The 27,837-nt window shown below is 37.3% G+C and overlaps 4 protein-coding genes and 1 non-coding gene across 11 annotated transcripts; 2 read left to right on the forward strand and 3 right to left on the reverse strand.

Moving 5' to 3' along the window:
- Positions 1-346: 346 nt before the first annotated feature.
- Positions 347-6,332, reverse strand: LOC140007872 (protein disulfide isomerase-like 5-4). Of its 2 annotated transcripts, none has more exons than XM_072051412.1 (15): positions 6,018-6,332; positions 5,743-5,833; positions 5,379-5,473; positions 4,913-4,970; positions 4,646-4,830; positions 4,497-4,554; positions 4,004-4,044; positions 3,794-3,868; positions 3,375-3,431; positions 3,031-3,097; positions 2,613-2,756; positions 1,894-2,118; positions 1,118-1,267; positions 835-912; positions 347-699 (listed from the first exon to the last, which is right to left on the reverse strand). In XM_072051412.1, the coding sequence occupies exons 1-15, from the start codon at positions 6,056-6,058 to the stop codon at positions 622-624; spliced, it is 1,443 nt and encodes a 480-aa protein (XP_071907513.1). In that variant the 5' UTR covers positions 6,059-6,332; the 3' UTR covers positions 347-621. The 2 variants fall into 2 exon arrangements, with proteins under 2 accessions (XP_071907513.1, XP_071907514.1); XM_072051413.1 differs by having other exon boundaries at positions 4,646-4,825; positions 6,018-6,288.
- Positions 6,333-9,754: 3,422 nt separating this feature from the next.
- Positions 9,755-13,597, forward strand: LOC140007873 (electron transfer flavoprotein subunit alpha, mitochondrial-like). 2 transcript variants are annotated; one of them, XR_011815332.1, is made up of 8 exons: positions 9,755-9,924; positions 10,481-10,663; positions 11,248-11,459; positions 11,877-12,040; positions 12,248-12,409; positions 12,624-12,676; positions 12,999-13,234; positions 13,315-13,488. XR_011815332.1 is itself a non-coding variant. In XM_072051414.1 (8 exons), the coding sequence occupies exons 1-8, from the start codon at positions 9,850-9,852 to the stop codon at positions 13,390-13,392; spliced, it is 1,068 nt and encodes a 355-aa protein (XP_071907515.1). In that variant the 5' UTR covers positions 9,755-9,849; the 3' UTR covers positions 13,393-13,597. The 2 variants fall into 2 exon arrangements, 1 of the variants encoding a protein (XP_071907515.1); XM_072051414.1 differs by having other exon boundaries at positions 12,999-13,139; positions 13,315-13,597.
- A 722-nt stretch (positions 13,598-14,319) lies between these two features.
- On the forward strand, positions 14,320-14,390 carry TRNAG-CCC (transfer RNA glycine (anticodon CCC)). The gene has a single exon. It is a non-coding gene; the product is annotated as a tRNA-Gly (tRNA).
- A 2,220-nt stretch (positions 14,391-16,610) lies between these two features.
- LOC140004307 (vascular-related unknown protein 4-like) lies at positions 16,611-17,955 on the reverse strand. Of its 3 annotated transcripts, none has more exons than XM_072050229.1 (3): positions 17,329-17,955; positions 17,112-17,201; positions 16,611-16,989 (listed from the first exon to the last, which is right to left on the reverse strand). In XM_072050229.1, exons 1-3 carry the CDS (start codon positions 17,695-17,697, stop codon positions 16,852-16,854), a joined length of 597 nt encoding a protein of 198 aa, XP_071906330.1. In that variant the 5' UTR covers positions 17,698-17,955; the 3' UTR covers positions 16,611-16,851. The 3 variants fall into 3 exon arrangements, with proteins under 3 accessions (XP_071906330.1, XP_071906331.1, XP_027062658.2); XM_072050230.1 differs by having other exon boundaries at positions 17,112-17,174; positions 17,329-17,950; XM_027206857.2 differs by lacking the exon at positions 17,112-17,201 and having other exon boundaries at positions 17,329-17,952.
- Positions 17,956-20,457: 2,502 nt separating this feature from the next.
- On the reverse strand, positions 20,458-27,472 carry LOC140007874 (uncharacterized). 3 transcript variants are annotated; one of them, XM_072051416.1, is made up of 16 exons: positions 27,125-27,472; positions 26,867-27,007; positions 26,370-26,461; positions 25,825-25,921; positions 25,563-25,606; positions 24,884-24,972; positions 24,303-24,394; positions 24,074-24,220; positions 23,707-23,854; positions 23,510-23,586; positions 23,152-23,223; positions 21,969-22,016; positions 21,736-21,863; positions 21,483-21,639; positions 21,107-21,331; positions 20,458-20,899 (listed from the first exon to the last, which is right to left on the reverse strand). In XM_072051416.1, exons 1-15 carry the CDS (start codon positions 27,227-27,229, stop codon positions 21,113-21,115), a joined length of 1,656 nt encoding a protein of 551 aa, XP_071907517.1. In that variant the 5' UTR covers positions 27,230-27,472; the 3' UTR covers positions 20,458-20,899; positions 21,107-21,112. The 3 variants fall into 3 exon arrangements, with proteins under 3 accessions (XP_071907517.1, XP_071907519.1, XP_071907516.1); XM_072051418.1 differs by having other exon boundaries at positions 21,121-21,331; positions 26,867-27,023; XM_072051415.1 differs by having other exon boundaries at positions 21,121-21,331; positions 27,125-27,471.
- Between the last annotated feature and the right edge of the window lie 365 nt (positions 27,473-27,837).

Below are 27,837 nucleotides of genomic sequence, written 5' to 3' on the forward strand. Positions count from 1 at the left end.
AGGTTTTTCTTTTCTTTGTCGATTTCCCAACCGAGGGTGCCAGCCAAAGTATCATGAGATATTGCAGTGCTTAGGGTCGTTTTTTCGACCATCCTACGTCGTTTTTTCGACTAACCTAGTAGGTTAAAAAGAGGTACAAACTTCTTTAGGAAAGGACAGTGCATGGAATCCCACAACTTGTAACTCAAAAAAAATAGATAAAGTTAGATTTCACATTTCACTACAGCACAAAGGACCATTTTACATGCCCTTCGGTAATTTTCTATTTTTCCTCATTCCTCATCATATGCTTAACATCAAGTGTTTTTGCCAAATTCCTAGTCAGTTGTCTAATGCAGCCACATAATAAGCTTAAAACTTCTGACTTCTTATGAGCTGAAGTAGCTTAGCATGAGTTAAAACATTTGATGGATACACTAGGGAAGAAATATCGTAGGTCACAACTGACTAATACAACATATACTAGGATTTTCCATCAGAAGGTTTCTATACTAAAAATCCACTGCAAAATTCTGCAGCTCACTGCTAAACCCAATTTGATAAAGTAATGTGTGTAAAATCGTGTGGCCGTGCTTTGATGCTCTTTATACAGTAACTAGAATGGATTTTTACGTTTTCCCCTCAAAAATTTTTTCCTAGTTCAACTTTCTTCATCAGTCTCATCGTGTTGTGGAGAATTGCATCCAAAATTCCAGCAACCTGAAACACGGACAAACCAAAGATGAAATTGCCAACTATCACGGCAGAAATGCAGAAAGCAATGATAGAGCAAATACAAGAAAGAAAGGATTGAGATGGAGGATGACTGAAGGAACAAGACGTGAGAAAACCAACCGTAAAAACACCACCAATGATGGCACAAACATTGGTTACGAAGTGCGAGAAGGACTTTGAGTTTTCTGTTATTACGACCTGATCACAAGAGAGGCGCATACCACCAATTAAGGTGATGATAAAAACAATCTTAACCACAAAAACTGAGAGATGAGAAAAGCACTAAACCATTAATGACAAAAAATATTAGATTTGATAGGCAGAGAAGGCAACACCAAGAACAAGAACCTATGGTTGAATGCACACTAAACAAAATTGTCAAAAAAGGATTTCCCGCACAAACCTGCATGGGTGATAGCTCAAAGTGAAACTTTGCAACTGGAATATCGAGGCTGTGAGCCAAACTACTGTGGGCTGTGTACTCATACTCTTCAACTATTTTATAAGATCTTGTCATCACTTCAGTTTTCACTACCTGTAGATAATGCTCAATCTGCATTTGGTAAAGAATATGCAAATTATTTCCAGACTTAATCATCCTATTCCTCTAAGTTGAAATACCAAAATGATTAATCACCCATATGCATGAGAATTAGAGCCAATAGAGGGTAAATTAAGTCAAAAAGGTGAATGGGCAATGAATTTGCACACTTCTAGTTCTTAGTTGAGGAATAATGAGTGACAACACTAACTGCCCAAAACAGGGTAGACAATAAGGCAAAGCTGGTAGAAGGGTTAGGATGAGTCATGTGAATGACTGCCGATGATGGAACTAAAACCATGCACTTGGATACTATAAATATATCAGAAGTTTGATCACTGAGCTACAAGATAAGGGAAAAAAATGCTTTTCTCAGGCCAATATTCATGGAAATTCATTCTTCACTTCCTAACACTTTCAAGTCCTTTTAATCTTCTATACTAGACTGCTAACATGCATAAAGAAAGGAAGGATTTCCCGAAAGGAAAGCATCGTGTATTTACCAGAGCAAGTTAATCAAGCATGCATAGGCAACACCATCCAGTAATAATTAAAGCCCAGAATGGGAAAAAATAGCATTTGCACCATAGGCCAGCAGGAGAATATTAGATGTCAGTGAAAAAGGCAGAGGAGCTTACAGTAACATTTTCATTCGAGTCACTTGGGTTAGAGATATATGAAAGGCCACTCAATCTGTCATAACTTCTAAAAAGATATGGTAGTAATCGCTTCACATCACTTCTTTCCCTTGGATTAATCTTCTTCCCAAACGAAAAATGGGAAATGACATGTGACATGTTCATCTGAGAAAAATCAAAGGAGTGCGAAGGTGAACGAGCTGAAATGACGAGGTTGCCAGGAACCTGCATCATATGAGGCATGTTGAAAACCATGCACCAGGTCAGTGAAAGGCATAAAATCATATATTTGACATCAAAAAAAATCCTGACATAAAGTACAGATTGTAAAATTGCAGTATTCATTCTGGTCAATCTGTCTGCCCCCTCCTTTCCCCTTTATGTATTTAATTGTTTAAGAAAATTACAGATAAAATCAAGGCCCTTCACCTGAAAATCTTCATTCTCCAACTAGGACAGGAGATTATAGGAATCATTTTTCAACATGGTGACTACAGAAAAACAATACAGCAAGTGGAAATTCTATGACATTGCTGCTAATCTTCAATGAAGAAAAAGTCAACAAGCAAAATTTACATTTACGCAAGTGGCTCAAATGTCTTAACTTGTTTTACACTGCCAACTTCATTTTCTTTCTTGAAATTAAAGCATAAAGGGTTTTGGACAGAAATCAAATCCAGCACCGTGGCTGGTTGTCTTCAAATTGGTGTAATACCTACCTTCTTAACGCGTACAAAACCTTCAACTCTACATCCTCCCGCTGAGGGCGCAGGTCTTTTTGGATCTTTTGTCTTGTCAGATTTATCCTCTAAAGCAAGTCTTTTAGACTCCAGTGAAACAGGTGCAACCAAAGTTTCCATTGTCTGCAAATAATTAAAAAACCCAGTAATGCCACACATATAATAGGTGACAACATCGACACCTATGCAGGACTACACAATTCAATCATATGTTTCTAGTATAGAAAAATGATATCAACTGCATTGATACATGTGCAGAGTCATGCTACATATACGTTTCCCTTTTCCTTTATTTATTTAATTTTTGTTTTGTTCTTTTACTTCCTTGCTTTTCTTCGCCTGATTTTTGCCTTTCCCGTTTAAAGCTTTGGGCATGCAACTCAATATTGTTTCTTACCTGGACCAGACTTTCAGTATCTCGATCGCCATAATATGATTCATGCTCATGATGCCCATGTTCATCCCTATATTAAAACAGACAACAAACTTCTGATTTGAATACAGCAAATTCAAATATTACATAAGGTCATTATAATTGAAAATTTCTGCTACTTAAAGCTAAAGAAGAGAAAAGTTTGCACTACAGAAGGAAATTTTTAATGAGAAAGTTCAGATTAACCAAGACAAACATATAATAAGCAAACAGTTTTTTACAGGCAACAAAGGTCAAAGGATCAAAACATGCAAAGGAAGCAGAAAACGTGATGAAAATTAAAGATAGAATGTGTCAGGTCACTTTACCTAAGGTCACTTCCCTTACGGAAGATGCGAATAGATGGGTACCCTTGTATGTGATGCCTGGAAATTCATTAGCCAGCAACTTGGTTAACCAGAAAATTACGTGTTGGGGACTAGAAAGAGAAGCAGAACAACCCAACTGATAAATCCATACTGATGGTCTGGACAAAAAGATCAAAGTCTACAGCCTTTTCATGTACAAGATACAACTTTATTTAATAGATATTTCGTCTTGACTATTGTAGAAATGTCTTAACTCATGACAATATATGAGCCAATAGATTAAGATGCTTATCCACTAGTCATGGAAGATGATTGTAAGACAAAAGCTAAAGAATATTACAGAAAGCAGGTGCTCTTCCATCATCCATACTGGAAGATACTTCAATAGAAAGATCAAAAATTCATTTATCAGAAAGTACCTTCTACACAAATCAACTTCTTCGGTGCAATCAACTTTTGCCAAAAGAATGCGACCATCCATCTCTGGGTCATATCTAAAGACAAGGTCGCACTCAGATTTAAGTAGATTTTATGATACTAAATGCCATTTGAAATTGAGATGAATCTTCAGCAGAAAAAAAAGCTCCATTTTCCTAACGAGAATTAATGAACAGAAGATGAGACCACACCTGTCTCTTATAATTTTGGCTGCTTTCTCCCAAGAAGGTTTCTGAAACAAGCAGCAATATATCAAAATCATCTATACTGACATAAATCAGCCTTAAATTTGTACAGCAATAGATTCATCTAGAGTTTGCAGTCAAACTGTCAAAGAATCAACAAACAATTTGATACTTAACAAGAACACTATTCAAAGTTTAGAATAAGCTACACACAGATGAAAGTGCCCTGCTACACTAATACACCATCAAAGTAGAAATCACAGATTTATACATAAACTAGCCAATAGAAATGCATACATGCATGTAATTGAGTGCACAGAGAGAGAGAGAGAGAGAGAGAGAGAGAGAGAGAGAGAAATCTTTTAAGAAATGAACACAGACACAAATATAAGGAAAGAGACAGAGACAGAAGCGGGAGAGAGAGATCTTTTAACAGGCAGAAACCACTTATGGGCTCAGAGCCAGTCAAGCTAAATATCACCAAAGATACAAATAGTACCAGGCGGTTACTCCAATAGCACCAAGGAGCGAAAAAATTCACAACCAAAATCGGATGCCTGAGGAAGTTATATTGGGCACAAATTAGCAAAATAACAAATAGAAAAGCAGAAGATAAAAAGGTATAAAAGTAAGATGCAGCTAACTCACTGTTTTGCAATTCTATCAAAATTACGGCCATATAGTGAAACAGCACCTTCGCCGTGTTCTTCATCAATTTCCTCATCATGCTTAATTGCATCTAAGATTGGCCCAGACAGAAACTCAAAGCCCGTAGGATTCAAGTGTGAATCTATTGAGTACTTGCGGACAGTTTTTGTTATGTTCAACCTATTCTGCAAGCAAGACAACAAAAATTCATAAAACCATGCATATGAAAATCATAGTCGAAAAGCAAACAGAACCTCCAAAACTCACCGTTCCCAAGACATCACTGACATCAACAGATGCGAACTCACAAGACAATGCTGGAAAACTACAAGGATTTAGCAACATGTTAGCTTGATTTTAATAAATAGATTTTGTTGGTTGGGGGGGGGGGGGGGGGGGGGGGGGGAGCAGAACTTCAAGCAAGCGAAATGAAATAATGGCTTTCTCAGTCCAGTCAGTGTCATATAATTGACATCACATATTACAGCCCAAAAACCTATTTCCGTCTTAAGATGATCAAAGCAAATTCAAGTATTAAGGATAGGAGATACACATACTAGATTGATACAGAGTTGACACATGTCCCAATCTTTCTCCCACTTACGGCTTAGACATGTTCCATTCTTTCTAACTAGTCGATTCCAATCTATTTTAATCCAATGAATGGCAAAGGAAAGGAAATAGGGGCAACCAATCAATAGTTCAGGTCACAGAGTAATATCACCGAACATGCCTGATATTGAAATCAATCCGCAAGAAGTCCCCATCAGAACTATTGTCTACTATAATGGAAGTAGAGGTGCTCACTGTCAAATAGTCATTCAGTTCCTGCAGAAACAAAAAAGTTGACCCAAGTTATACGCAAAACATAAAAGAAAGAGGAATGGCAGTTCAAGCGTGGTATTAAATTACTCGAAATAAATGATGCAACAAGAACAGCAAGACCAAAAAGATACTAACAAACACCAGAAGAGCTAAACAAACAACCAATGCGCCTTCAAGAACACCTCAGAAACAGGAAAGGAAAAGAAAACTGTAGCTGAAATCAAATGGGGTTATGGGCAGCTATAGACAAGTAATATGTACCAATTTCTCACCATTCCAAACAAAAAGATCATGGAGAAGGCTGCTATAATGGACAACCCAGCACCCGACAGTGATGCCTCAGTTAAATCTCTCGGAATTTTTCTGTAAGCAAAACAAAGCATTCAATTGCTGGGCTAAATGCCACGAATAAATTCCATTACGGGCTTAACATAGGAGAGATTAGTCTAAAATGTCAATCTAACTCAAACGAATTATCGAAAATTCAAAAAAAATTAATAATAAATAAAACGAAAGAAAAAGGATTTGAAAAAAAAAAAAAAGAAACCTGTAAAAGTCCACGGATTTGAGTTTACTGCCGGAAATCATTTTTATTGTATTCGTGGAGGACGAAAGCAGATCTGAAGATGAAAATTTTGGGAACTAAAATGTTGCAGTGGAGGCTGATTTGACTTGATTAATTAGATATTGACTGGACCAGAAATGAACGGGAAATCCCCCACGCACTCCAATTCAACTGAACCAGCAATTTGGGAATGGGAAGAAAGATAAGACAGAGAGAGCGGAAGATATGCTTCCGCTTCTGGGCCAAGGCTTTTTCGTAAACTCAAGTAAAGGCTCTCCCCTGCCGAAGCCACATGCGCATTAAACCGGGATCTTTATTACGCCCCTTATTCTCTCCTTTTCCCTTTTATATTTTTATTCTACCTTTCAAAAGAAGCCCCATTTTCCACTGATGGTAGGGGTCTTTTCTTGCCCCGTCTTGTAACTGTTTAAGCTTATTTATTATATATTCCCTTTTCTACACAAAAAAAAAAAATCCATTTTCCTTAATTACGGAAACACGCAGGCTGTTCTAGGGGTGTTAGCAAGTCAAGCTCGCGAGCTCGGTAAAATCGAGTTCGAGCTCGAGATCGAGCTATTCGTTAAATTTAACGAGTCGAGTTCGAGCTCAAGAAATAAATACTCGAGTGCTCGTCGAGTTTAATCGAATTTTCATATTTTATTTATATTATATTTTATATTTTATATTTTAAAAAAAATTATAGATTTATTTCAAAACTCGAACTCGATCTCGAGTAGCTCGGGCTTGATATTTACTCGAGCTTACTTGAACTCAAACGAGTCGAGTTCAAGTTTAGTTTTATTTCATCGAGTCGAGCTCGAGTCTAAATTTTTTTACTCGATCAAGCTCGAACTCGAGCTCGAGTAGCACAAATTTTGATCGAACTCGAGCTCGAGTATGGTGCTACTCGAGCTCGACTTGGCTCGATAGCACCTCTAGACTGTTCCCGTCGAGCACTAAAAGATAGCATGAATTAACAATGGTTACATGTAGGATGAGGATATTCAGAGGCCGGTGAACTTATAATATCGTGTCATGCATTTGGACATTGTAGTGATTTCAAAACTCCAAGGGTGGCAACGAGTGAATTTACATCAATGCTACGAAGGCTTTCATCCTTACTTAATACCCCACCTGCACCTTAACCAACCATGAGGTTCAGAATAGTTATATATTATAATAATATATTTTAAACTATAATAATATATTTTAATTTAAGTTCACAACAACTCAATTGCGAGTTGCACAATAGTTATATTATATAATATAATAATATATTTTAAATTACAAAAATAGTAAAATTTTTAAGTTGATTGTTCAATTGACGATTTTTTTTTCAATTCATCGATTGAACCGTTGAATCGTTGACTAATTAACAAATTTGTTGGTTAACTAATTTAATTAGCAACTCAATTCGGCCCTATGATCGGTTCATTGAATTGATCAGTTTGATCGTCGAACTGGACTAAATTTTATAACTATACTAGGGGAGGAGTGCTAGCACATCGCGCGGGTGTTTGGTGTCTGTGGTTGAAGAAGGTTTTTTGGTTGGACAAATAATAATACATTGCGAAAATAGTACGTTGCGATAAATAATTAGAAACAGGTATAATTATAAGACAAACAACATAAGAATCTTTTAATATTAGAATAAAAAAATTCCCAAACACAAATAATTAGATACAACAAGTTCCCAAAGGTGTACAGACAAATATTTATGAAATTGTTTCAGGTAAAAACTACGAGATAGATAGCAGAATAGGTTAAATAAGACATCATGTATGTCTACTTATTTAGTGATACGAATAGTAGTAAACTCATGTAGATGCTGTAATAGACAGCAGTCAGATGCCTTGCTTCTTGGTGGTTTCTTCATTTTGGTCCCAATTTTACCATCTACATGATGAGTGTAGAACACACATGATTGAGGGCCTTCCGCAGCCTCTTGCTTCAACTACTCTAACTGTTGAAGTTGAAAGTGGAGGCAACGCAGAGATGTTGGTGCCTTTTCTTATCAGAATAGCTGCTCTTGGTGCTTTTGCCTTAAGGAAGCAAATAAACTGAAGGAGTTTTGTGGTGAAGGACTATGCGCTGCTAATGTCCACATTCGATCGGTATTCAAGTGAGTGAGTCATTAACTTACCAATAGAAGGTGATTTAGGACAAACTGTAGCAGAATGAAGAAATCATAGGACTAAAATGAAGCAGAGGCCAAATGCAAGCCTCATCAAATCCCAAATTAAGTTAATGACCCTCGTAAAGATTGTCGGTCGAACCCTCCGTAACTTCCTGCTTCAGTGGGCGGTAATTGTTTTCATGCCTAGAATTTATACAGTATAAGGACATAAAAAAATATCTCAATCCCAAAATATGAAAAGGTTGAATTTGAAGAAGGTGAAGAGGAAGCATGGAAACAATCATAACCGACACAGTCATTGGGCATTAACTTACCAACGTCTGACTATTTAATTGAGGCTATAATGAGAAAGAAATGGAGTATTTCGGCCATAAGTTCGGGTGAGAAGGGAAACGATGCATCATTCTGTTTGAGACAAATGTTGCAAGAGAAAACCCAATCCCCGAAACTTAGAAGCCATTAGTAGGCCTACGTTTTTTGCCATTAAATTCAGGTATAAATGATAGAGAAGAAGATCTAAAAGGAGTTGCTTCCACACCTGAGCTCAAACCACGATAACGATTGAGCATGATTGGCCTTTCTTATTCCCTTTCACTTGTGGGCTCCCTGTACAAGTGATTTCCAAGTTCAGTGATCATTAGTCAAACGACGCATTTATGATGTGTGAAGACCATTTCAGTAATAACCGTGTGATTCAATTGCCGTATTTATGGTCATGACTTTTTCTTTTCATAATGATTGCACTTATGATGTGTGAATGCCATTTAAGTAATTTCACAAACCCACAGACTTATGACTTATGTGTGTTGTACCAAAAGCAACAAATGGTTGCAGATTAATTGCACATACCATAAATACCCATATGTTTCAACAACATAAAGTTTGAAATGTCTATAAATAAGGGTATTTCAATTAATATACCTAACTACAAGTTTCACTCACTTGTACCTATAACTTGTAAAACACTACAGTATATTTCACATTTCAAAAAAGTCCATGCCTATGCGGTTAAAATACAATCACCTCTTTCACCAAAACTCAATCTTATATATTATAAGAATGCTTGACATTAGCATTATAGTACAATTTTTTTTTTATTTTTAACGAGACACTTCTTCTCAAAGTTAATTTATTATGTGCATATATACATGAACACACTTATTAGTCATTAGATGCTCATTAGCCAAACTATCATATTATTGGTTTATTGTTGGCTATTCACTTCACTGTTTCGTAAATGATTTTATAATTGCGTAATGGACACCTATTATTATCAGATTGAAGATGTTAATTGTTTGGAAGAGGTGGAACTTAAATTAGAAATTTATTTATTCAAATGATTATCATTTGAGATACACTAACTAACTAGAACAATTCCTCATCCATTAGAAAAAATCTTTTATTTCACACTATCCGTTAATGAAGTCAAGTTTGCTTAACTTATCCTCTCCATTCTACCGGTAAAAATCGTAAAACATAAAAAAGTAAAAGGAAAAGAACAAAAAAAATACTAAAAAAATGAATGACAAAATTTATCTTTTTTTTTTCAACAAACGAAATGACAAAATTTATCTGAACGATGTAAAATGGGGCCCACAGCACAGTGTCGTCTCCCACTCGGACTCCTCGCTGCGGAAAACTTGAAGCTGGTTGGGTTATTTGGTTCTGGACTCCTCCATGGCTACTACCGGAATCCTCAGAGCTATCAGATATCATCCAATTTCTTCACGAATTGCTGCCACGTATCGATCCGTAAGTCTTCTATTCTTCGCTGGGATCTTTTCCCCTTCCTTCTTGCTCTTTGGCTTGTCTTTTATTGGGTTTTGAAGAACACTGGGGTTGGGATTCTAGTCCAGGAACAGCAAATTAGATGAAAGCACAATTTTATTTTATTTTATTTTTTTTGCTGAAGATTGCATGTTATTGGTTGTGTTGCTTGCTTAGAGAAAAACCCACAAATGTTATATATCTAACGATTTCAAGAAAGAAATGAGGAAAAAGAAATGATGACAGCATATGATAAAAAACCCCGTATTGCTTTGCCTAAGGTCCCAATGTAATGCCATCAGAACTATACGGAAATCAAGAACCCAAAACCAGAAATATGAGAAAAATGAAAAGAGGAGAAGATGCTTAGACATAATTGGAAATTGAAACGGAAACTTGTTTTGGTTATAGTTCTAAGTTGCCTGACATGTCAAGTTTGTTGGATGAAACTATGTTTCTTTTCTCGTTTGCATAAATCAGTAACTAGATGCATAAGCTGTTTTCTGTAATTTTTCTTTCTGTGTTCTTTTCTTTGCAATAGCTTAGCACCTTGGTTTTAGCGGAGCATGAAGGAGGTTCTATTAAGGCTTCATCAATTAGTGCCGTTGAAGCTGCAAAGTCGATAGGTAATGAAAATTCAGTATCTCTACTGCTTGCTGGGTCAGGTCCATCTCTTAAAGAAGCTGCTGAACATGCTGCCTCATGCCATCCTTCCATTTCTCAGGTACATGCCTTATTGGGTTTGTGATGCATTGTTTGATGATTCGGTACCTGTTGGTTCCCAATAAATGACCTCATTGTATTTTATGCCCCAGTACAAAAAAAAAAGAAAAAAAGAAAAAAAAAGAGAGATATGTCTTTAGATGGACAGAATCGTCAGGGTAAACAAAAATGTCAAAAACTTACTCAGATTAAATCAGCTAGAAGAACTGATAATCTTCTCTTTTGACTTGACAAGAGTTTAATCCTCATTGAACTAAGTAATGCTAGGATATTTTTGCTCTTTGCTTCTACTTTATTTTCAGTATCTTGAATCATTTTGTATGTAGTTTGCTCATTAGGTGCATTTAACTGAGTTCCATGCTGAAGTAGTTAATCAAAAGGTGTGAACACAGCACTTTTTCTCCCAAAAATTGATACCTCCAGATATGCTTGTATTTTCTCAAGTCAAACTCTTATAAAGAGAATGTTAGTAGTCTCATAAAGATTTAACGGCACCTTTTATTTTCTGAAAGTGTTAAGTGAAAAATACATGTAGAGCTGAAAAATTATGCACCAATCTGATTCAGTTCATTGGCTTTTGTATAGGTGCTCGTTGCAGAATCAGATAATTTTACATATCCTTTAGCAGAGCCATGGGCTAAACTTATCCATGTGGTTCATCAGAAAGGTGACTACTCACACATTATTGCAGCTTCAGGGTCATTTGGGAAGAACATAGTACCTCGTGCAGCTGCTCTTTTAGACATTTCCCCAGTCACTGATGTCACTGAAATTAGTGATTCTAATATTTTTGTCAGGTAAAATTTCTCATGGCTCGTCATGGTGATTTATTTCTCTTTCAAACAATTTCGAGCTATACAAATCTATTCTGATTTGTTACTACTTCTTTGGTAGAGTGGTTTTGAAGCTTTACTGAGGCGCATTTTATCAAGTATGTTTGTATTTCAGTTATGTACAGCAGTTGGAATTTGAATATGCCATTGTGTAAATTCCTATTTAGTAAACTGTTAATCATGTCTGTGCAGTTGTAGAGCAAACTGATGACTGGAATCTTGAGTTTCATATCAATGATATGAATAGGATTTAGGAATCTAAATGTTTTCCATGCCTTGCATTGATTCTTCTTTTTCAGTACTCAAATAGAGACCCTGACATTTATTGATACCTAATCGTTGCATAATTTACTTGACTTGGACAACTTAATTCTGTTTCAGGCCCATTTATGCTGGGAATGCTCTTTGTACCGTTCGATATACCGGTTCCAGCCCTTGCATGTTAACAGTTAGGTCTACATCTTTCTCCGTGGCCTCAACTTCAGCTGATTCAAACTCCAAACCTGCATCAATTGACCAGGTGGACCTCTCAAACTTCAGTGAAGGTCTGTCGATAATTTTGTAATGTGATCACCCATTTGTACCTCAACAATTTACTGTTTTCAAAGACCTACATATTAGGTTAGTCAATTCAGAAGTGCTTGAGGATTAAAAAGACAATGAATATAACCTATAAGTATGATTTATTTCTCTGCTTTGGTTTATCAGTGGGAAAACTACAAGAAATTAAGAAAACTTTTTGTTGTTTGCAGATGATGCAGTGGGTAAATCAAGATATATTAAACTTTCTTCTCAAGAGACAGAGCGCCCAGATCTGGGAAATGCACGTGTTGTAATCACTGGGGGTCGAGCTTTGAAAAGCGCTGAGAACTTTAAAATGATAGAGAAGCTTGCAGAAAAACTTGGGGCAGCAGGTTCTTGTCTATTCCATAGCTATTTTGTTCATCCTCTAATTTTGATATTTTATGTTTTTTCCTTAGATATTTACCTTGAGCTATTCTGAAGTTGACTGCATTTAGGGACCGTGAGCTTGCATCTGAACATTGAAGAGCTTTAGAGCAAATAATAGTATTATGAATTCCAGTATCTTTGCAATCTGGAAAAGGCTTATAATTGTTATTTTTGCAGTTGGCGCAACTCGTGCTGCTGTCGATGCAGGATATGTTCCCAATGATCTTCAGGTAAAATATGGTGTTTATTGCTCGGGGATATTTTGTTACCCCCACAACTGAAGGAGACATTTACACCATTCCAATTTCAATTCTTTATGTCTAGCTGTAAAAACTATTCTTCATACTTTCATTTTGGATGAAAACTCTCGCTTTATTTGTGATGTCTATTCTGTTCTTGTTAATCTTTAATCTTTAGTGGACTGTGATATGCATTATTTGTAGCCAATAGATATAAGTTCCCGTCCTATTTTATTGAGGATCAAATTTCCATTTGAAATTATGATGATCTAGCTTGCACAGATCACCGACTTGGGTATTTTGTGAACATCAGGTTGGGCAGACTGGAAAGATCGTGGCCCCAGAACTGTACATGGCCTTTGGCGTTTCAGGGGCCATTCAGCATATAGCAGGAATGAGAGATGCTAAGGTTATTGTAGCTGTAAATAAAGATGCAGATGCGCCCATATTCCAGGTGATAGACTGAATCAGTCTTTTATTCTTTTTTCTGATCAGAGTTCTGATCGCGAACATTAAGCTTTACCCATGGTTTTCTGAATTTTCTCGAAGGTAAGCGTGTTCTCCTCTTTCCAGAATGATAGTTGTTTGGGAATATGATCATAATCATCACTTCTATGTCTGCATTATAGGTTGCTGATTACGGACTTGTTGGTGATCTTTTCGAGGTGATACCCGAGTTGTTAGAGAAGCTCCCTGACAAAAAATAGACTTCATTTGCAAATCAAGGCCAAGAAATGAGCAGATTCTTCTTTGCACCTTTAAGGCTAAATCTCACACAAAGATGAGACAGATTTCATACAAAAGTTGCTTCTACTAGGCCTTGTGCCATTCTTGTAAATTCATTCTGCTGACTATGATTTTAGAACAACACGGAAAACAAACAATAATAGAAAAGGTCTCTCTCTCTCTCTCTCTCTGATAGTTGAGCCCCTCATAGCCGGCTGGAACATCAACATCGAAATTGATGGCTCGGGACAGATCATGTACGTAGCAGCACCTGCATTGTAGTCGTTCTTCAACAAAATGGACTCGTGGTGTTGTTTTGGAAGATCGAATTGGACACAGCAAATTCGTAACATGCTTTCTATCAAACTAACCAAGAATGTCAAACCTTTAGTGGAACAAATCGGCATGGTTTTTACAGTTGATGGATTTGAAATTTATCTAATCACGTTCTTGGTGACTTCTGCACATACACAAGGCAAGACAGACAGGGAGGGAGGCAACGACTGCTTCCTTTTTTATCTGTTTGCTTCCTTCAGTTGGGATTATAAAGAATGATTAAGCTTTCTTCGCGCATCATGCGCGCTGAAGCCAGTAAACAACTAGTAAGACTGGGGATCAGAGGAGGCCTCGCAAGTTGAACTTTTGTTCAATTTGTGTACCTGGCTATGCAAGTTTTGTACCATGTAACGCAAACTAGTATAATTTTAATGTATGCGGATTTACATCAAAAAGTTGTAAGAATTACATCAGTCAAAAGTGAATTTGATAGAGCTTAACTTGAGAAGCCCTTCAACCTGACAATTACTATCAAGTTTGAACCACGCGATGGACTGTTAGGGTGTGCAGGGTTGAGTTATGATCAGGGGGACATATTATTATATACGTTACCTGATACCCCACAAGTCAAAGCGCATCTGGTGTAGTGGTATCATAGTACCCTCCCACGGTACTGACCGGGGTTCGATTCCCCGGATGCGCATTTTATCGTTTTTCGGCGCGAATCCATTAATGTGTAGTACAATTTTGTTAGTATTTCACTGCTGAGTCTACTAATGCATTCATGATTCTAACTTCCACATTCCACGAGTTCAGAAAACATAATCATTATCCGTATGGATTCAATGCAGAGTAAAAAATTGTTCACGTATCATTTCTTCTGTACATATAAAGGCTTGCCGGCAAAACATGGGAAGAAAGGCAGCATTACTTGTCAAATCGCGATAGCATGGATTACTAGATTTGACAAGTCATGCTACCTCGATTTGACAAGTAATGCTGCCTCTCTTTTTGGTTTTTTTTTTTTTTTTAAATAACATTATTGTCGACTGATATCATGGACCTAACGTTTGATTGATATCAGACCAAGAAGTATTTTACTACTAATGGTCGATGAAGATTGTCGTTAGGTTAGGTGCTGGAAGGTGGAACTTTGTAGTGGTATTCATCAAGATACATATGCCGCAGCCAGATAAAATTGGAAAAATGGTGTAGCTTTTCTCATTCCAGTTGTTCTCCACAGAATTCACTACATTATTTGCATAAGTTGCAGAATCGATGGAGGCTCTACTTGACTGTTGTATCGGGACTGTCACTAAAATCTTATCTAAATCAATTAATGACTTTTATTCCCTTCCCTTCTGTTTTTAGCATGATTAATTGTTAGGCAGTAGATTCCTAAAGATTAGCTGTTCCAATGATTACTAGCTACCTATGGTATCAATTGCCAGCAACAGAATCCAACTTGGTCGTCTTTCACTTGCCAGTCTGTCTCGGAGCAAGTTTATGATCATGTGAAACACAAAAACTGCAAAATTTCTGTCAACTTACTCCCACAAATACATTCAATCGGGGGGTGGGTTAGATAAGTCTCCTGGTTAGTCGTCAAAAGTTGTCGGCTTTTGACGATTGGTCTGAGGTTTAGGTTTGTTTGACGTATCTCTTGAAATTTCTCAAGAAGATGAAAGAAAGAAACTTCCGCTGCGGGTCGTCTTAGGTTGGGGATGGGCTCTTAGTTAAGGTCTGGTAGCAGTTTCCAGCGCAGGCTTGGCCCCTGTCGGGGTTTTAATCCCACATCGGCTGGGTGGGTGTTAAGGGTGGGTTAGATAAGTCTCCTGGGTCGTCGTCAAAAGTTGCCGGCTTTTGACGATTGGTCTAGGGTTTAGGTTTGTTTGACGTATCTCTTGGGTTTCTCAAGAAGATGAAAGAAAAAAAAAAAAAATACATTCAATCGGGTTTAGGCTACACCAAAAGGGTCCATTCCTTTGGGCTTCGGTGATTTTGAACTTAGAACTGCAAAGGACTTTTTGCTGTGAAAGTGTGCGACTCAAGATTTATCAAAGTGGGGGGCTTTTGTATTTATCTGGACTGCTTCTCAGCTTGCGTGACATTATTATTTGCCTTTCTGATTTTGGCTGAGGATCCTTGAAATAGTGATGCTTATTCTTGAGAATATGTTCAATGGTTTTAGTAAGGTTATTGAACGTCTCTTACAAGTTCAAGTGTCATATTAATTAGCATGTCCATCTTGACAATGAATAGGTAAAAATCATAAGGCAGCAATTCAGTGGCGAAGCTGGGCATTGAGAGTTGGTGTACAAATTTTCCACCAAAATCTGATTTTCTTGAGGAATTCACCTTTTTTAAAAAAAAAAAAAAAAAAAAAGAGGTTCTGTTCGGATGCAGCTGCCCTCCATCCGCTCCTACTATATCAAGTGATATCCAGATCTCCTTGTTGTTAGAAGTAAAGAGAATTTATCAAGAACTGGGGTGCAAAATCACATCTCCCTGAATCTGGCTAGCTTATGGAGGTTTAGCTAAAGACTGCCACGACCAACTAAAAGTTGGAAGGCCTTTGGTCGCCTTACTTAAATTAGTACCTTTCAGATACACGTCTGATTACATCAAGTATGGTATGCGTCACAGAAAAATTGAGAATAGTGAAAGGTCAGCAGAGGAATGAACAGAAGATTTCTTGGCTCATCAAACTAGAGATAAATTAAACTAATTCCTCCAAGATTACTTTATTTCGATTGGTCTGTTGAAGTATTTTAAGGGGTTTATTCCTGAGAGCAGAAGAGAGAATGCTTATTATGGGCGGTTTTATATAGTCAAAGTATATTTTATATATGGAACAAGTATTTCATATATTATACTACTGTAATGAGTACTTCCTATTTTATAAGCCACAAAGAACCGCAAATGCAGCGACAAAGGACTAAAGCCTCACTATATATTATATGGGAAAAATGCAAGTTTATGGAATTGAAGGGAAATTTTCCATGTTTCAGAGGAAAGAAAATTGGCACAGCCCAAGAACATGATCAACTCCAACATGTCATCATTAAAATCAACATCAGTTCCCTTTTACAGGAACTCTTATCATGCATGAACCAAAAAGAAAATATGCTCGTACAGCCGCCTCAAAATAGTTAATAGAAAACCTAGCCGAAGTAATTCGTCAACGTAGATACAGGTACTAAGCATAGTCCCCTTTTCTTCAGTTCTGATTGATTATTCTTTTCCTCATGAGCAGCGCTACCAGCTTCTTCAGCAGTACTATTCTTTCTGCAAACATTTGCCTACAAACGCCATAAAAGCAGAAGCAGCTTATTGGATGATCATGTGAAGTTGCCGTGATACTGACATAGGCAAAAGCCAACACAAAGAAAAGGAATAATTGAGCCATAAACGGATTGACTACCTCTGAAACATTTATGTTATCCTTATCATTGCGAGTATGATTCAACTGATTGAGAGAAGAAACCTGTGGAAAAAATGAAAAAAAAAAGACCTATGGGCAAGTACATTTAACTTTATTAAAATTTGTTAAGATTTCATGAAGACCATGATGTCGATTAACCATAAAGAACATGAAACGAATATGTCGTGTATATTTCAACACAAATGAACCATCCTACCTTAGGACTATTGGCGGGCGAACTAGCAGTATCTTCCAAGTCATGATCATTGAGTACTGCACTTGCTTTAGCTTTGCGCCTCTTGAAACTTAAGTTCTTGCAATTACTTCTGGCTGAAGCAAAGACTGCAGCCTCAATGTCATCAGGAGCATTTCTGGCTGCTGAAGAAAATGCATCAGAAACAAGAGATGGGCAACTTTCACAGCTATTATAAGAGACAGAACCAGTGTTATCATGGTCATGATGATGATCACATTGGAAGTCCTGCAAATAGAAAGTCCAGCTGCTCTCTTCAGGAGAATCCTCTGTTGTTTTTTCATTATTAGAAGAAGAGAGAGCCTTATTCCTAGAGGTCACCGAATTCTCCATCTATAAAGCAAGGAATGTTTGGAGAAAACATAGGGTGGGTCAGTCGGCAGGTTATAGGGAAGGCCCTAGGAGATGGTGATGTTATATAGAGGTCAAGTAGATTAAGCTAAAATAATGCTGAAAGAACATTGATATGGAGTCCAAGTTGGGGGCCATAGGAAAAAGGGGAGTTGAGCCGTTGAGGTAGTTAAAATGTGTAGTCTGCAACACAAAAACAAAGAAGGATATAGTAGGGGTGCGGTTAGGATGAGTCTTTAGCACCAATAGAGATTTGCTAAATCTTAAATTCGACGTTGCACTTTCCTAAAAATTTAAAATAGCACTTCGCTGAATCGCTCAACTGTTCATCAAACGATCACTTGGACCATTTCATTTGTCTTTTCTTCGAGAACTTCCGCATGCCAACTTTTCAAGCTTTCAGTACAAAACCTCTACCGGTAAAAATCTCGTAAAAGATGTGTAGACGAAAATTTGAGTTCTGTCACTTTAAGTTCATGAATCATCTGCAGTGCATAAGTCTAGCAGCAGTAAGAATTTTTTTTCCAAGGGATTCGGTTTCAGTGGTTTTGAATGCTAATTAGCCAGACCCTTTGCCCCTTGAAAGGATTTTGCTTATTTGATTGTTACAAGTTTTGGAAGTCCTCCAACGATCCAGAAAACAGCTTACTTGGAAAAAACTTTCCGACCCTTTTCGCTGCATTCATCTTTAGTTGCAAATTAAATTGCCGCAGCCTAAAACTGAGTTACAAAGAATAGTTTGTGTGAAGCTTCATTTTTGGGAACTGGCTGTAAATGCCATATGCTCTCCATTGGCTATCTTGTCATCAGAACACCTGTGTGAATAGCTCTATACTAAATTAGAGCAGCCCACTGTTGAGTCACCAGCTGAATGCAACAAAACTTAACGGACCCTATCATTGGATGGAATGTCGTGTATTGACTTCAGCCAGAAACAGTTTTCTATGAATTGTTGAAGAAACACAATTTTGTGTCAAGAACTAAAGAGCTTTTTTGTGGCTCAATTAATTAGTCGATGTGAGAGGACATCAAACTCAATTGCTAAACATTTCTAAATCTAAGGACAAAGTTTGGCTCAAGAGGACACGAATTTTCCACATTGCACGAGTCCTTTGAAAAGGACAAGTGGTGAGGGTAGGACATGGATCATGTTCTAATGTCCATCCTCCGGCCACCACCACCTCCTGGCGTTCGCCTTGTTTGATTATGTTTGTGGGCATCTTGACTGCTATTTCTGCCCTTCTATGGCCTACAGTGTCTTATAGCTTTTTCTCATGCAAGTCTAATTACACATACCAAAACAGACCACAGACCACTTTATTTGCTGCTACCTCTTAACAGTCTACCAGAATGTGTACTGGCTTCATCTCGATCGTCCCCTTATTTGCTATTTCTTTGTCCTTAGGGAGGGTGTACAAACAAAATACTAGTTATAGTCCATATTCATACGCTAACAAGACTACATGAAATGAGTAGAAAAGGGATGGCTGCACTTGCAAAGAAAAAAAGAAAGAAAAGGGCCGGATAGCTTTTAGGAAAAGAATTTGACCAATATAAGCCAAAAAAAAAAAAAAAAAGGCTTCTTCTTCTTTATTAATGCAATAATACGTGAAGCAAAGTCTACTTTGAACCAATTTTTTTTATGGTTCCCAAATATCCATTTGTGCAATCAAAGTCGGAAACAAAGGACAAGAGAGGGCAATTCATGCCAACACCCAATGTCGAGACCGATACGACATGGACTAATGCATTTTCCGAGCTCTGTGTATGAGTGAGTGGTAGTCATGCTAACTTTTTGGATGGGATGGTGGCTGGCTGAGGCTCTGGTCAAGTCTTATTAGAAACAAGGAGAATTAATGCTGAGCCCGGGGCGCTATATAATAAATGGGATGACATGGGACATAACAATCCTAACACTAATTAGTGGGGTCCAAGAAAACAATCCTAACAAAACATGATAACCTACTCTTCTTAAATTGGGGGTGGGGGTGGGGGGGGGGGGTTGGTTCGGGTCCAAAATTTAAGTCAAAATGCTCAGCATTTTCCTTTTTTTTTTGTCAACACAGGAGTGTCCGGATCAAGACCCGAAGGCGACCCGACTAATCCCCTGCACCCAAGTACACCGCCACCCCAAACGCACCGGGAGTTAAGTGGGATTCGACCACTTGACCTTGGAGTTCCGAAAGAAGCCCAAGACCAGATGGTCTAGCCCCGGGGGGGCTCAGCATTTTCCTCTTCAATGTACGTGATTCACGAACAATAATTGTGGAATCAATCTTATTGGGGATCTTGGTTAGAAAGATGGCTCCATCAGAACCCGAAAACGTTATAAGGAATTTGCACACTAATACTGCCTGCCCGCTCGTGTATCCTTCCTTTGGTCACCACACCACAGGAGATGTGATCAGCATCTGGACACAGACGTATCATTTTCTTGGAACATTTGCTTTTGATGTTTTGGCCGTCTAAACATGTTGTGGCGATTAGATGGTGCGTAATTCCTTTCCCAAAAATACATTTACGTGTAAAAAGTGGAATTCATCTCTTTCTATCCCCGTCCTGTGTGAATAGTACATTTACATCCTTGCATGAAACTATCCCGTCTCGATATAAAAATAGGGTGTATTTAGGCTTTGCAAGCAGTTAAAAAATATATACATATTTTTCGTAAGAAGTTCCCACCCGGTAAAATCAACAGAAAGCAGTAAAATGATAAAGAACGAAAAGAAGAAACCAACAAGCTGCAGTACAAGGAATGCTACAAACAATTGCCCTAGTGCTCTCTTACAACACCCAACCAGAAGATTACATGTTTCCTAGCAAAGAACAAAAAGCAAAGGCTGGGAAAATTATATGTTTACATGCCAGCTCAACGGACGACAACGAAATGGTGGGAGCTGTTGTATCAAAAAGGAACCTCAACATTGTAGGAGCAGTCGTATTAAAAAGGACCCCCGGCTTAACAAATGATACAGATCTATACCAGCTTGAGATTCCAGCATTCACAAAAGACATAGCCTTTGCATCAACAGATCTCCAATTCTGGCAATTAGATGCCTATGCCTACCCTCATCTCACTTGTTTCCGTTGCCTACCTCTGTGAAAAAGTCCTTGTACACTTTCCTCAAAATGAATTATCCTCTAGGAAGAATATCAGAAAATGAGAAGTCATGGAATGGAGGACCTGTAGCAAATTGAGCACAAAAAAGATCTCCAATGTTAACCAAAATACGCAGGAAATGACTTGCAACTTGCAATAGATAATTAAATTGAAGAAACACATTCCCATTCAAGACCATTCTCCTTTTATAGGAAATAGAAAATCAAAAGCTTCAAAGTAGGTTCAGCGCTGCTGCTTAAGGTTTTGAACATACTTGGAATAAATTCTCACCAGCGTTCAATTACCTTCTTGTTCCCCTAAAATATAAAATGGAAGATGAGCAATCATTCTTTTGCTGCCTTCTTTCCAATTTACAGTGCCTGGATCTTGTATGGATTTACTTGAGGGTCTAGAAGGGCCCAAGACGGACAAACATAATGCAGGTTCATTCATTAAACCCAAATAATCACGTGCACGCCCCCAGACTCTGGCATCTGAAATTCGTGAGCGAGCTACCTGCGCAAAATCTATTCGACTTATAACAGCGCAATTGCACTGAGTTTCCAAGCCTAAGCATTAAATAACCTGATTTTTTCACATTAACACTGTGGAAAACAAAACAATAGAACATGAGAGAGGTTGCTGCTATCACAATAACAAGACAGACCTTCGCCAAAGATACACGGGCCCTTGGCACTAAGTCACGATGATACGTTGCAAGTTTTGCTATAGCAGTCACGACAAAACATAGAAGCCTCGACTGCAATGATTTTCTAAATGTCAAACTACCAGAGCCAAGAGTTGCCTCATGTAAACCCAGACGACTTCCACAACGACAGAAGAGACATCAGTCCTTCAATCAGCAAAATGAAAAAGCAATTCTGAAATAATATTACTGTAGATTGCAATTAGTATTATACCTGGAAGAAAGGTTTTCGTACAAAAGTAGTTCCAAGCTTTCAAAAAGTTCACGAGCCGCATCTTTATGAGATTCACCACCACCACCATGCTCACCAATGGCCCAACATAGTTGTAATGCCAACTCAGTCTGCAAAACAATCAGATAGAAGATATTAAATCTAATGCTGTTATAATAAATGAAATATCTTCAACCCTTTAGTGCTGGAGAAAGCGTCAGAGTCAGCTCTCTTACCTTTGCAGGATTGTCATATGCTTCTGCAAGCCTGTCCACTATTGGCTTCTGCAAAGGTTTAAAATTGCATAATCCACATAGAGCAAAATTGGCAACAAAACTAAGAGTGAATTCTAATTTCTCAGTCTTAAAAAAAAACAGAGTATCACTTGGCCTCATAATAGAAATATTCCATGATCATCCAATTTAACAATTAGTTTTTTTCTACAAGATTTTTGGCATAGTCATACTAGGTACCAAGCAAAGAGATTTTCTTGTTCTTAATAAAAACATGTTTTCTTGTATGGTTGATGAAGGCAAATATTTATAGTTATGCCCCTTAAAAAGTCATAAAAACCCTGACAACCATCACAAAAACTGTCAAGTACAGGTTCTTTTTTCCTTTTTTCAGATTACATAATAGGCAGAAGTCTTCTGACTCCATCATGACCTTTGAGAATGGGTTGAGATACATCAGAAATTTTGTGGTAAGGCTGAAAAAATAAAAAGCTGAAGGGGAGCAGATTGATGCATATGCATCTACATGGTTCAACTGATAATCAGGTATGTTTTGAGGGACAAATAGGAACCAACCTAAGCCTAATTGTGAAGCAAGTAATTTTTTTTAACTGAATTCAATTAACACTAAAACACACTAGGAATATCATGTGCACACTCAAATCTGACCAGAAAGACTGAGCAACCTTGCAAAATTTGAAGTTTTCAAGGGCACTAGTATCGATAGGGTTATCACGTAGGCTTAGCTCATACTTCCCAGATGTATTGCAACTTTCAAGGTCCACATTTCAAAGTAAAAATTACTAAAGGATTATTCCAGTCTAGCAGCAAAGAAGCCTCAGAAACCAGTGCCCTTGTTCCTTTTGAGTTTCTAAGGCTTCATATCGCAGACTCATTGAGATTCATTTTTCCGCCTCCTGAGCACCATTCACAAATTTAAAACAACTAGCACAGGTTTTTATTTTTCTAGCTTTTTCTTGTTTTCTTTAGCAAATTGGTCAGTTCCCAAATATAGTCAAACCAAAACAGAAATTCCAAAGCTTTGTTCAAGAGATACACGTTTTGCACTTGCATACCAATTTTTCAGTTGGAGATCACCTTCCTATGAATTTCGGATAAGACATCCTGGTACCATGAATAACAGGCATGGCATTAGATTGATAAATGGATTTAGTTGAAACAATACCTTCAAAAGTGCAACAAAATCAGGAGTCCGGTGAAAGGCAGCTAGCATAAATTCCAAGAGCCTTTTCTGAACCTGAATTGATGGGGCAAAATACAAGATGTGTCATAAAGTTAATCTAAAAAACTTAGCAACCACCCAAGAACATGCAGAATAGAAAAATAAACATCTGTTTGATGATGTCTTCAAAGTAAAAGTTTTTGGATAGGCTCTATGTTATAGATATCAAAACTAGGGAAAAGCAGAAATCGGCTATTGATTAACATTGTTCAAAGTTTGCTAAATAAAATTTGTCCACTACATTTCACAGATCTTGATGTCGAAGAAACTTCCATCATGAAATTTCAAAGCAAACTATTACCTCATAACAAAAAATTTTGTCAGTAAACAAAGTCGAATATCTTGCCATGAGTAGGGGAAGTAATGCGCATACTAAAGCTGCAAGAGATATGCTTCAGGATCAAAAATCATTTCTATGAATTCAGACATATACAAACTTCAAGAAACAAAGAACTATATATGAAATGCAAGATTGACAGCCAAGCAATAATAACATACAGTCGTTCACTTTAGAGATTGCTAGGGAAAAATATGCGTCAAGAAAACGAGGAGCCATCCTCAGTGCCTGTTTCAATCTATCAGATTGAGGAGCATTAATTGCTGCCTGAAGGACTGCAGCCATTGCCGGAGAAGTCCAATGGCGTTCCTGAAACATAAAAAAGCCATTTAATAATTAGTCTCTAGAAGAATCTTTTGTTACATGGGGAAATAATCCATAAAACTGTGAAAATCACATCTCCCTTCCCCCCCCCCCCCCAACAACAAAAAAAAAAAAAAAAAAAAAAGGCAAAAGGCACCAAATTCGTCTGTCACTTTAAGGGAACCGGATGAGAGAAAATTAGAATTAATACGGAAAAAAACTTACGGCGAGGCCATCATTCTCATCCTTGAGAAGCTCAAGAAATAATGGGTCAGCTGCTGCCATTGTACTGCTATCCTCAGATTCAGAATCAACCTCTGCATCTCCAATAGTCGATCCAGTATAGGCTTCATCCATTAACAAAAGCAGCATCTGTGCAAAAGCATAGTGTGCTTAGTCACAGCGTAATGTATAAACTTTTAGCTCTATGTCTCTTAAAAGTTTCAAATATAACCTCAGGAGCTGTACTCTTCTGGATCGAAGCTATGCTGCTACCAACTAAAGACCCAGAACTCCTTTCAACTTTCTCCAAGCCGACAACCAATACTAGTTAAGTAAAAGGGAACATCATAAAAGACTAATTCAAACAGGAAAGAGATGCCATTAAAGGAACTAAAAACATGTATAATCATGACATCCTGAAGCTGTATCAACTATACATCTGAAGGTAATTTTACGGTAATATGAACTCCTCTACTTCCTCTACTTTGCTACCACTCCATAGAACCATCCAAAGTTAAGGAACAAAATCTTTTGTTTGTTTTCTCCATGTAAAGCCCGGGACAGAACACATTTGCATGTCTATGCAGACTTCATGTTAGAAGATGATCTTACTACACCAATAAATTCATATTTTGTCATACCCAAGATGAAGAAAAATTAAAATAAACAACACAAAAGGATACTTAAATCATGAAGATAACCAACAGAAAGGACTATTCAGGAACACAAGATCATAAAACAATAAGATACAAAAAGAGAAATGGAAAAAAAAAGAGCAAGATAATTAAACAGAATCTGATAGGAATAACTTACTAGGTAGGTCGACAAGTGAGGGAAACAATGGAAGAAATGATCCAGGAGATATCAATCCAGGGAAAACTCCTAAAAATGATTTTTCTAACCTGCAATATAACAGTAGTCCATGAAGCTTCTTCTTAACACATCACGTATACAAAGAAAACAAAAAGTAACTTCATTTCTAGCTTTCATTACAAAAAATCAACAATAATAGGTGAAAACAATGACAATGATTTTCTTTCACCTTTCTATCTGCCCACACAGCTCTATCCCTCAAACTAGGAAAAAGAATAGTGAAGAAGTACATGCACCTGATGGGCATATACAAGCTTTAAATTTTTTTTTCACACCCCTGGGCTAATATAAGACTTACTATATATTATTGTAGAGAACTTTCTATAGCAGTAGTATCTAAAGATCTATAACACCTTTCATTTGTTATGATTTTTGGAGATGTTTTTGTGTGTGCGGTATATAGGACCCAAGAAAATGCATAAGATGTAAACCATCTCAACAGCTTAAGGGGGTACAAGGTGAGCAGCACTATATTAAAGCCAACAAAGAAAACAACTGGTCTAAATAATATTGAATGGGTAACAAATTTCCACAATACCTTAACGTATAATTGGACTCCCAGTTTGCAGAAATTTACAAGCAATTCAGAACCAGAACAAAGAAGGTTTTGAAGACTTACTTCTCTCCGTTCCAGGCAATCAGCTTTAACAGTAATGGGAAAAACTGCAAAATTCATCAGAGAGATTAGAAGACAACTGGCCAGATCCATGTGTTCATTACTAGCTCTAACAACCAAACAAATAAGATGAACAGAAATGCTTCACCATAACATCGTAAAAAAAATTTTAGTAATCACATTAGCCATAAAATCGGTCTCAATACCAAGATAATACTATCAAGTAATTATATTAGCTATGAAATCAATCTCAAGGTATAAGTACCTGAGGGAGTAAGGTAGGAAAGGAACTTAGAAGCTTCCTCTTGTTTGTGTTAAGAAACGCAAGTATTGCTTCAGCAACACCAGGGTCTGCAAACTCACTGCAGTAAACATTAGCATCGATTTGATTTACACAACTTTTTGACTTCCTATCAACTAATCATATGGAACAGTGGATGATAAAGAAAAAACAAAGATGAGAAACAAAAGATAAGTTAGCAGCCAAAAGCAGTGGAGGGCCTATGAAGCCAAAAGGATGCATACGTGAAATCAAAAGTTAAAAATGCCATTCAAACACATAAAAAGAAGGAAACCGTGTTGCCTCATTTTGTGCTAAGCTAAAGGATCTTTTGACTATCCCCATCTCCACCAAACCCCCTCCCCCCAAGTAATTCTGGCATCCACATGAGTCCATCAAAAGAAGCTCTTTTGACACATTACCAACTCCCCTCTTAACATATCATGTACAGACATAAAAGCATCAACATCTCAATCAGGGTTTTCGCTCAACCACAAACAAACAATAAAAAAAAAAAAGCCCGTCCTTACCGGCTTAAGCATGAGCGGAAAAATATCCTCAGACTAGGATCAGCGTCATGTAGAACTATATCTCCATGATCAAGGAAAAATTGGAGAATGGCCTGGAATGGAATATGGTTAATTGTAGGAAGTGAAAGTGACATGTCCGCATTAGAATATGAAAACACAAATATTGAAGGAAAACTTAATGGAACAAATACAACTCCAATTCACCCTGAGGAGAAAAGATTCGCTATTTTTGTTTTTGAAAGGAAAAATAGTAAATCGTTGAGAATTTAAAATTCACAGACAATATGACAAACTAGCTAATTCTCATCAGACTCATTATAGTGGACTGATGCATCATTCTTTTGTGCCTCTGAATTACTCACAGTCAATAATTTAAGGTCAGAAAAAATGACAAACTTGGCTCCAAAGCAAACTTGTGGAAAATTAAGCAGCACAGAAATCATGAAAAAAGAGAAGTTTGAAAATTTAAAACGACAAGGTTACTAATAATTAAATACCAGTAGGAGAATGGCGATGGAGGATCGAGACTGAGAAATGGAAGCCACGGAACGCTGAAAAATCTTATTGAAATGCGGATAAACCCTAGCTATTAAGTCCTCCGACTTCTCATTTTTACACAGTTCGCATAGCCTTTTCACCTGTAAACCAACCCCACTAACACAAAATTAAAAAAAAAAATTTTGAAGTTCCGAAAATTACAAAATACCAAAATAGAGATAAATTCCAAAGATGAAAAGAAAAGGAAAATATCTTACGCAGTTGAGCAGAGAAGGATCGGAGACGGGGTCATTAGCGAAGTTGGAATCTCTGGCAATGGTAGATAATGATCTCAGCTGAATTTCCCATTCTCTATCACTCATTTTATGCTTATTTTTCACTATTTTCTCTTCAATTTCTTTAACGAAAATCGATTTCCTTAAACAATCAACTTTTCTTCTTCTGCTGCTTCTTCTTATTCTTCTTCTTCAGTCGTCCTGTGGTGAGCTGATGCGCCTTGTTGGGTTTCACCTGCTATATTTTTTTTTTTTCCTTTTTTTCTTTTCTTCCATGTTCACTGCAGAATTCAGGATAATGTCTGTTGGGCTGGTTGCATTTTTTCGGACCCAACTTTTGGACTACAGGCTAAATTTAAATTTTGGGCTACTTGCAGTTTTCAGCCCCACATATTATGCAAGATATTTGGTCATGCCTTTTAGCAAATTTTTTTTTCTTTTCTTAGCAAAACTCTTAATGTTTATTTCCTAGTTTTAATTGCATGGAGAGAAGAATAGCGTGCGAGAACATGCAGAGTTCATCATTGTAATGTGAAATACTCTAACACGCAGAGTTGATCATACTAAGTAATGAGAAATACTCTTTTCTTTCTTTTTTTTTCTTTTTAGCTTAGATTAAGCTCCTAAATTATTCTGAGTTTTTACCCTCCCCACAATCTTCCTACTACCACCAACTGACCATATGCACACTTCGA

Source organism: Coffea arabica, chromosome 5c (assembly GCF_036785885.1).
Source record: "Coffea arabica cultivar ET-39 chromosome 5c, Coffea Arabica ET-39 HiFi, whole genome shotgun sequence".
Taxonomy (NCBI): Eukaryota; Viridiplantae; Streptophyta; class Magnoliopsida; order Gentianales; family Rubiaceae; genus Coffea; species Coffea arabica.

Excerpts from the sequence above, each read along its gene's own strand:
- LOC140007872 (XM_072051412.1), bottom strand. The coding sequence starts at position 6,058 with ATGATTTCCGGCAGTAAACTCAAATCCGTGGACTTTTACAG. Across the intron at positions 3,869-4,003 it reads GCCAAAATTATAAGAGACAG|ATATGACCCAGAGATGGATG; the intron begins GTGTGGTCTCAT and ends CCTTGTCTTTAG. Across the intron at positions 3,098-3,374 it reads CGTAAGGGAAGTGACCTTAG|GGATGAACATGGGCATCATG; the intron begins GTAAAGTGACCT and ends GTTTTAATATAG.
- LOC140007873 (XM_072051414.1), top strand. The coding sequence starts at position 9,850 with ATGGCTACTACCGGAATCCTCAGAGCTATCAGATATCATCCAATTTCT. Across the intron at positions 12,410-12,623 it reads AGAAAAACTTGGGGCAGCAG|TTGGCGCAACTCGTGCTGCT; the intron begins GTTCTTGTCTAT and ends TTATTTTTGCAG. Across the intron at positions 12,677-12,998 it reads ATGTTCCCAATGATCTTCAG|GTTGGGCAGACTGGAAAGAT; the intron begins GTAAAATATGGT and ends TGTGAACATCAG.
- LOC140004307 (XM_072050229.1), bottom strand. The coding sequence starts at position 17,697 with ATGGAGAATTCGGTGACCTCTAGGAATAAGGCTCTCTCTTCTTCTAAT. Across the intron at positions 17,202-17,328 it reads CGCCCGCCAATAGTCCTAAG|GTCTTTTTTTTTTCATTTTT; the intron begins GTAGGATGGTTC and ends ACTTGCCCATAG. Across the intron at positions 16,990-17,111 it reads ATAACATAAATGTTTCAGAG|GCAAATGTTTGCAGAAAGAA; the intron begins GTAGTCAATCCG and ends TGGCGTTTGTAG.
- LOC140007874 (XM_072051415.1), bottom strand. The coding sequence starts at position 27,229 with ATGAGTGATAGAGAATGGGAAATTCAGCTGAGATCATTATCTACCATT. Across the intron at positions 24,973-25,562 it reads ATTGCCTGGAACGGAGAGAA|GTTAGAAAAATCATTTTTAG; the intron begins GTAAGTCTTCAA and ends GTTATATTGCAG. Across the intron at positions 20,900-21,120 it reads TATTTTAGGGGAACAAGAAG|GTCCTCCATTCCATGACTTC; the intron begins GTAATTGAACGC and ends AATTTGCTACAG.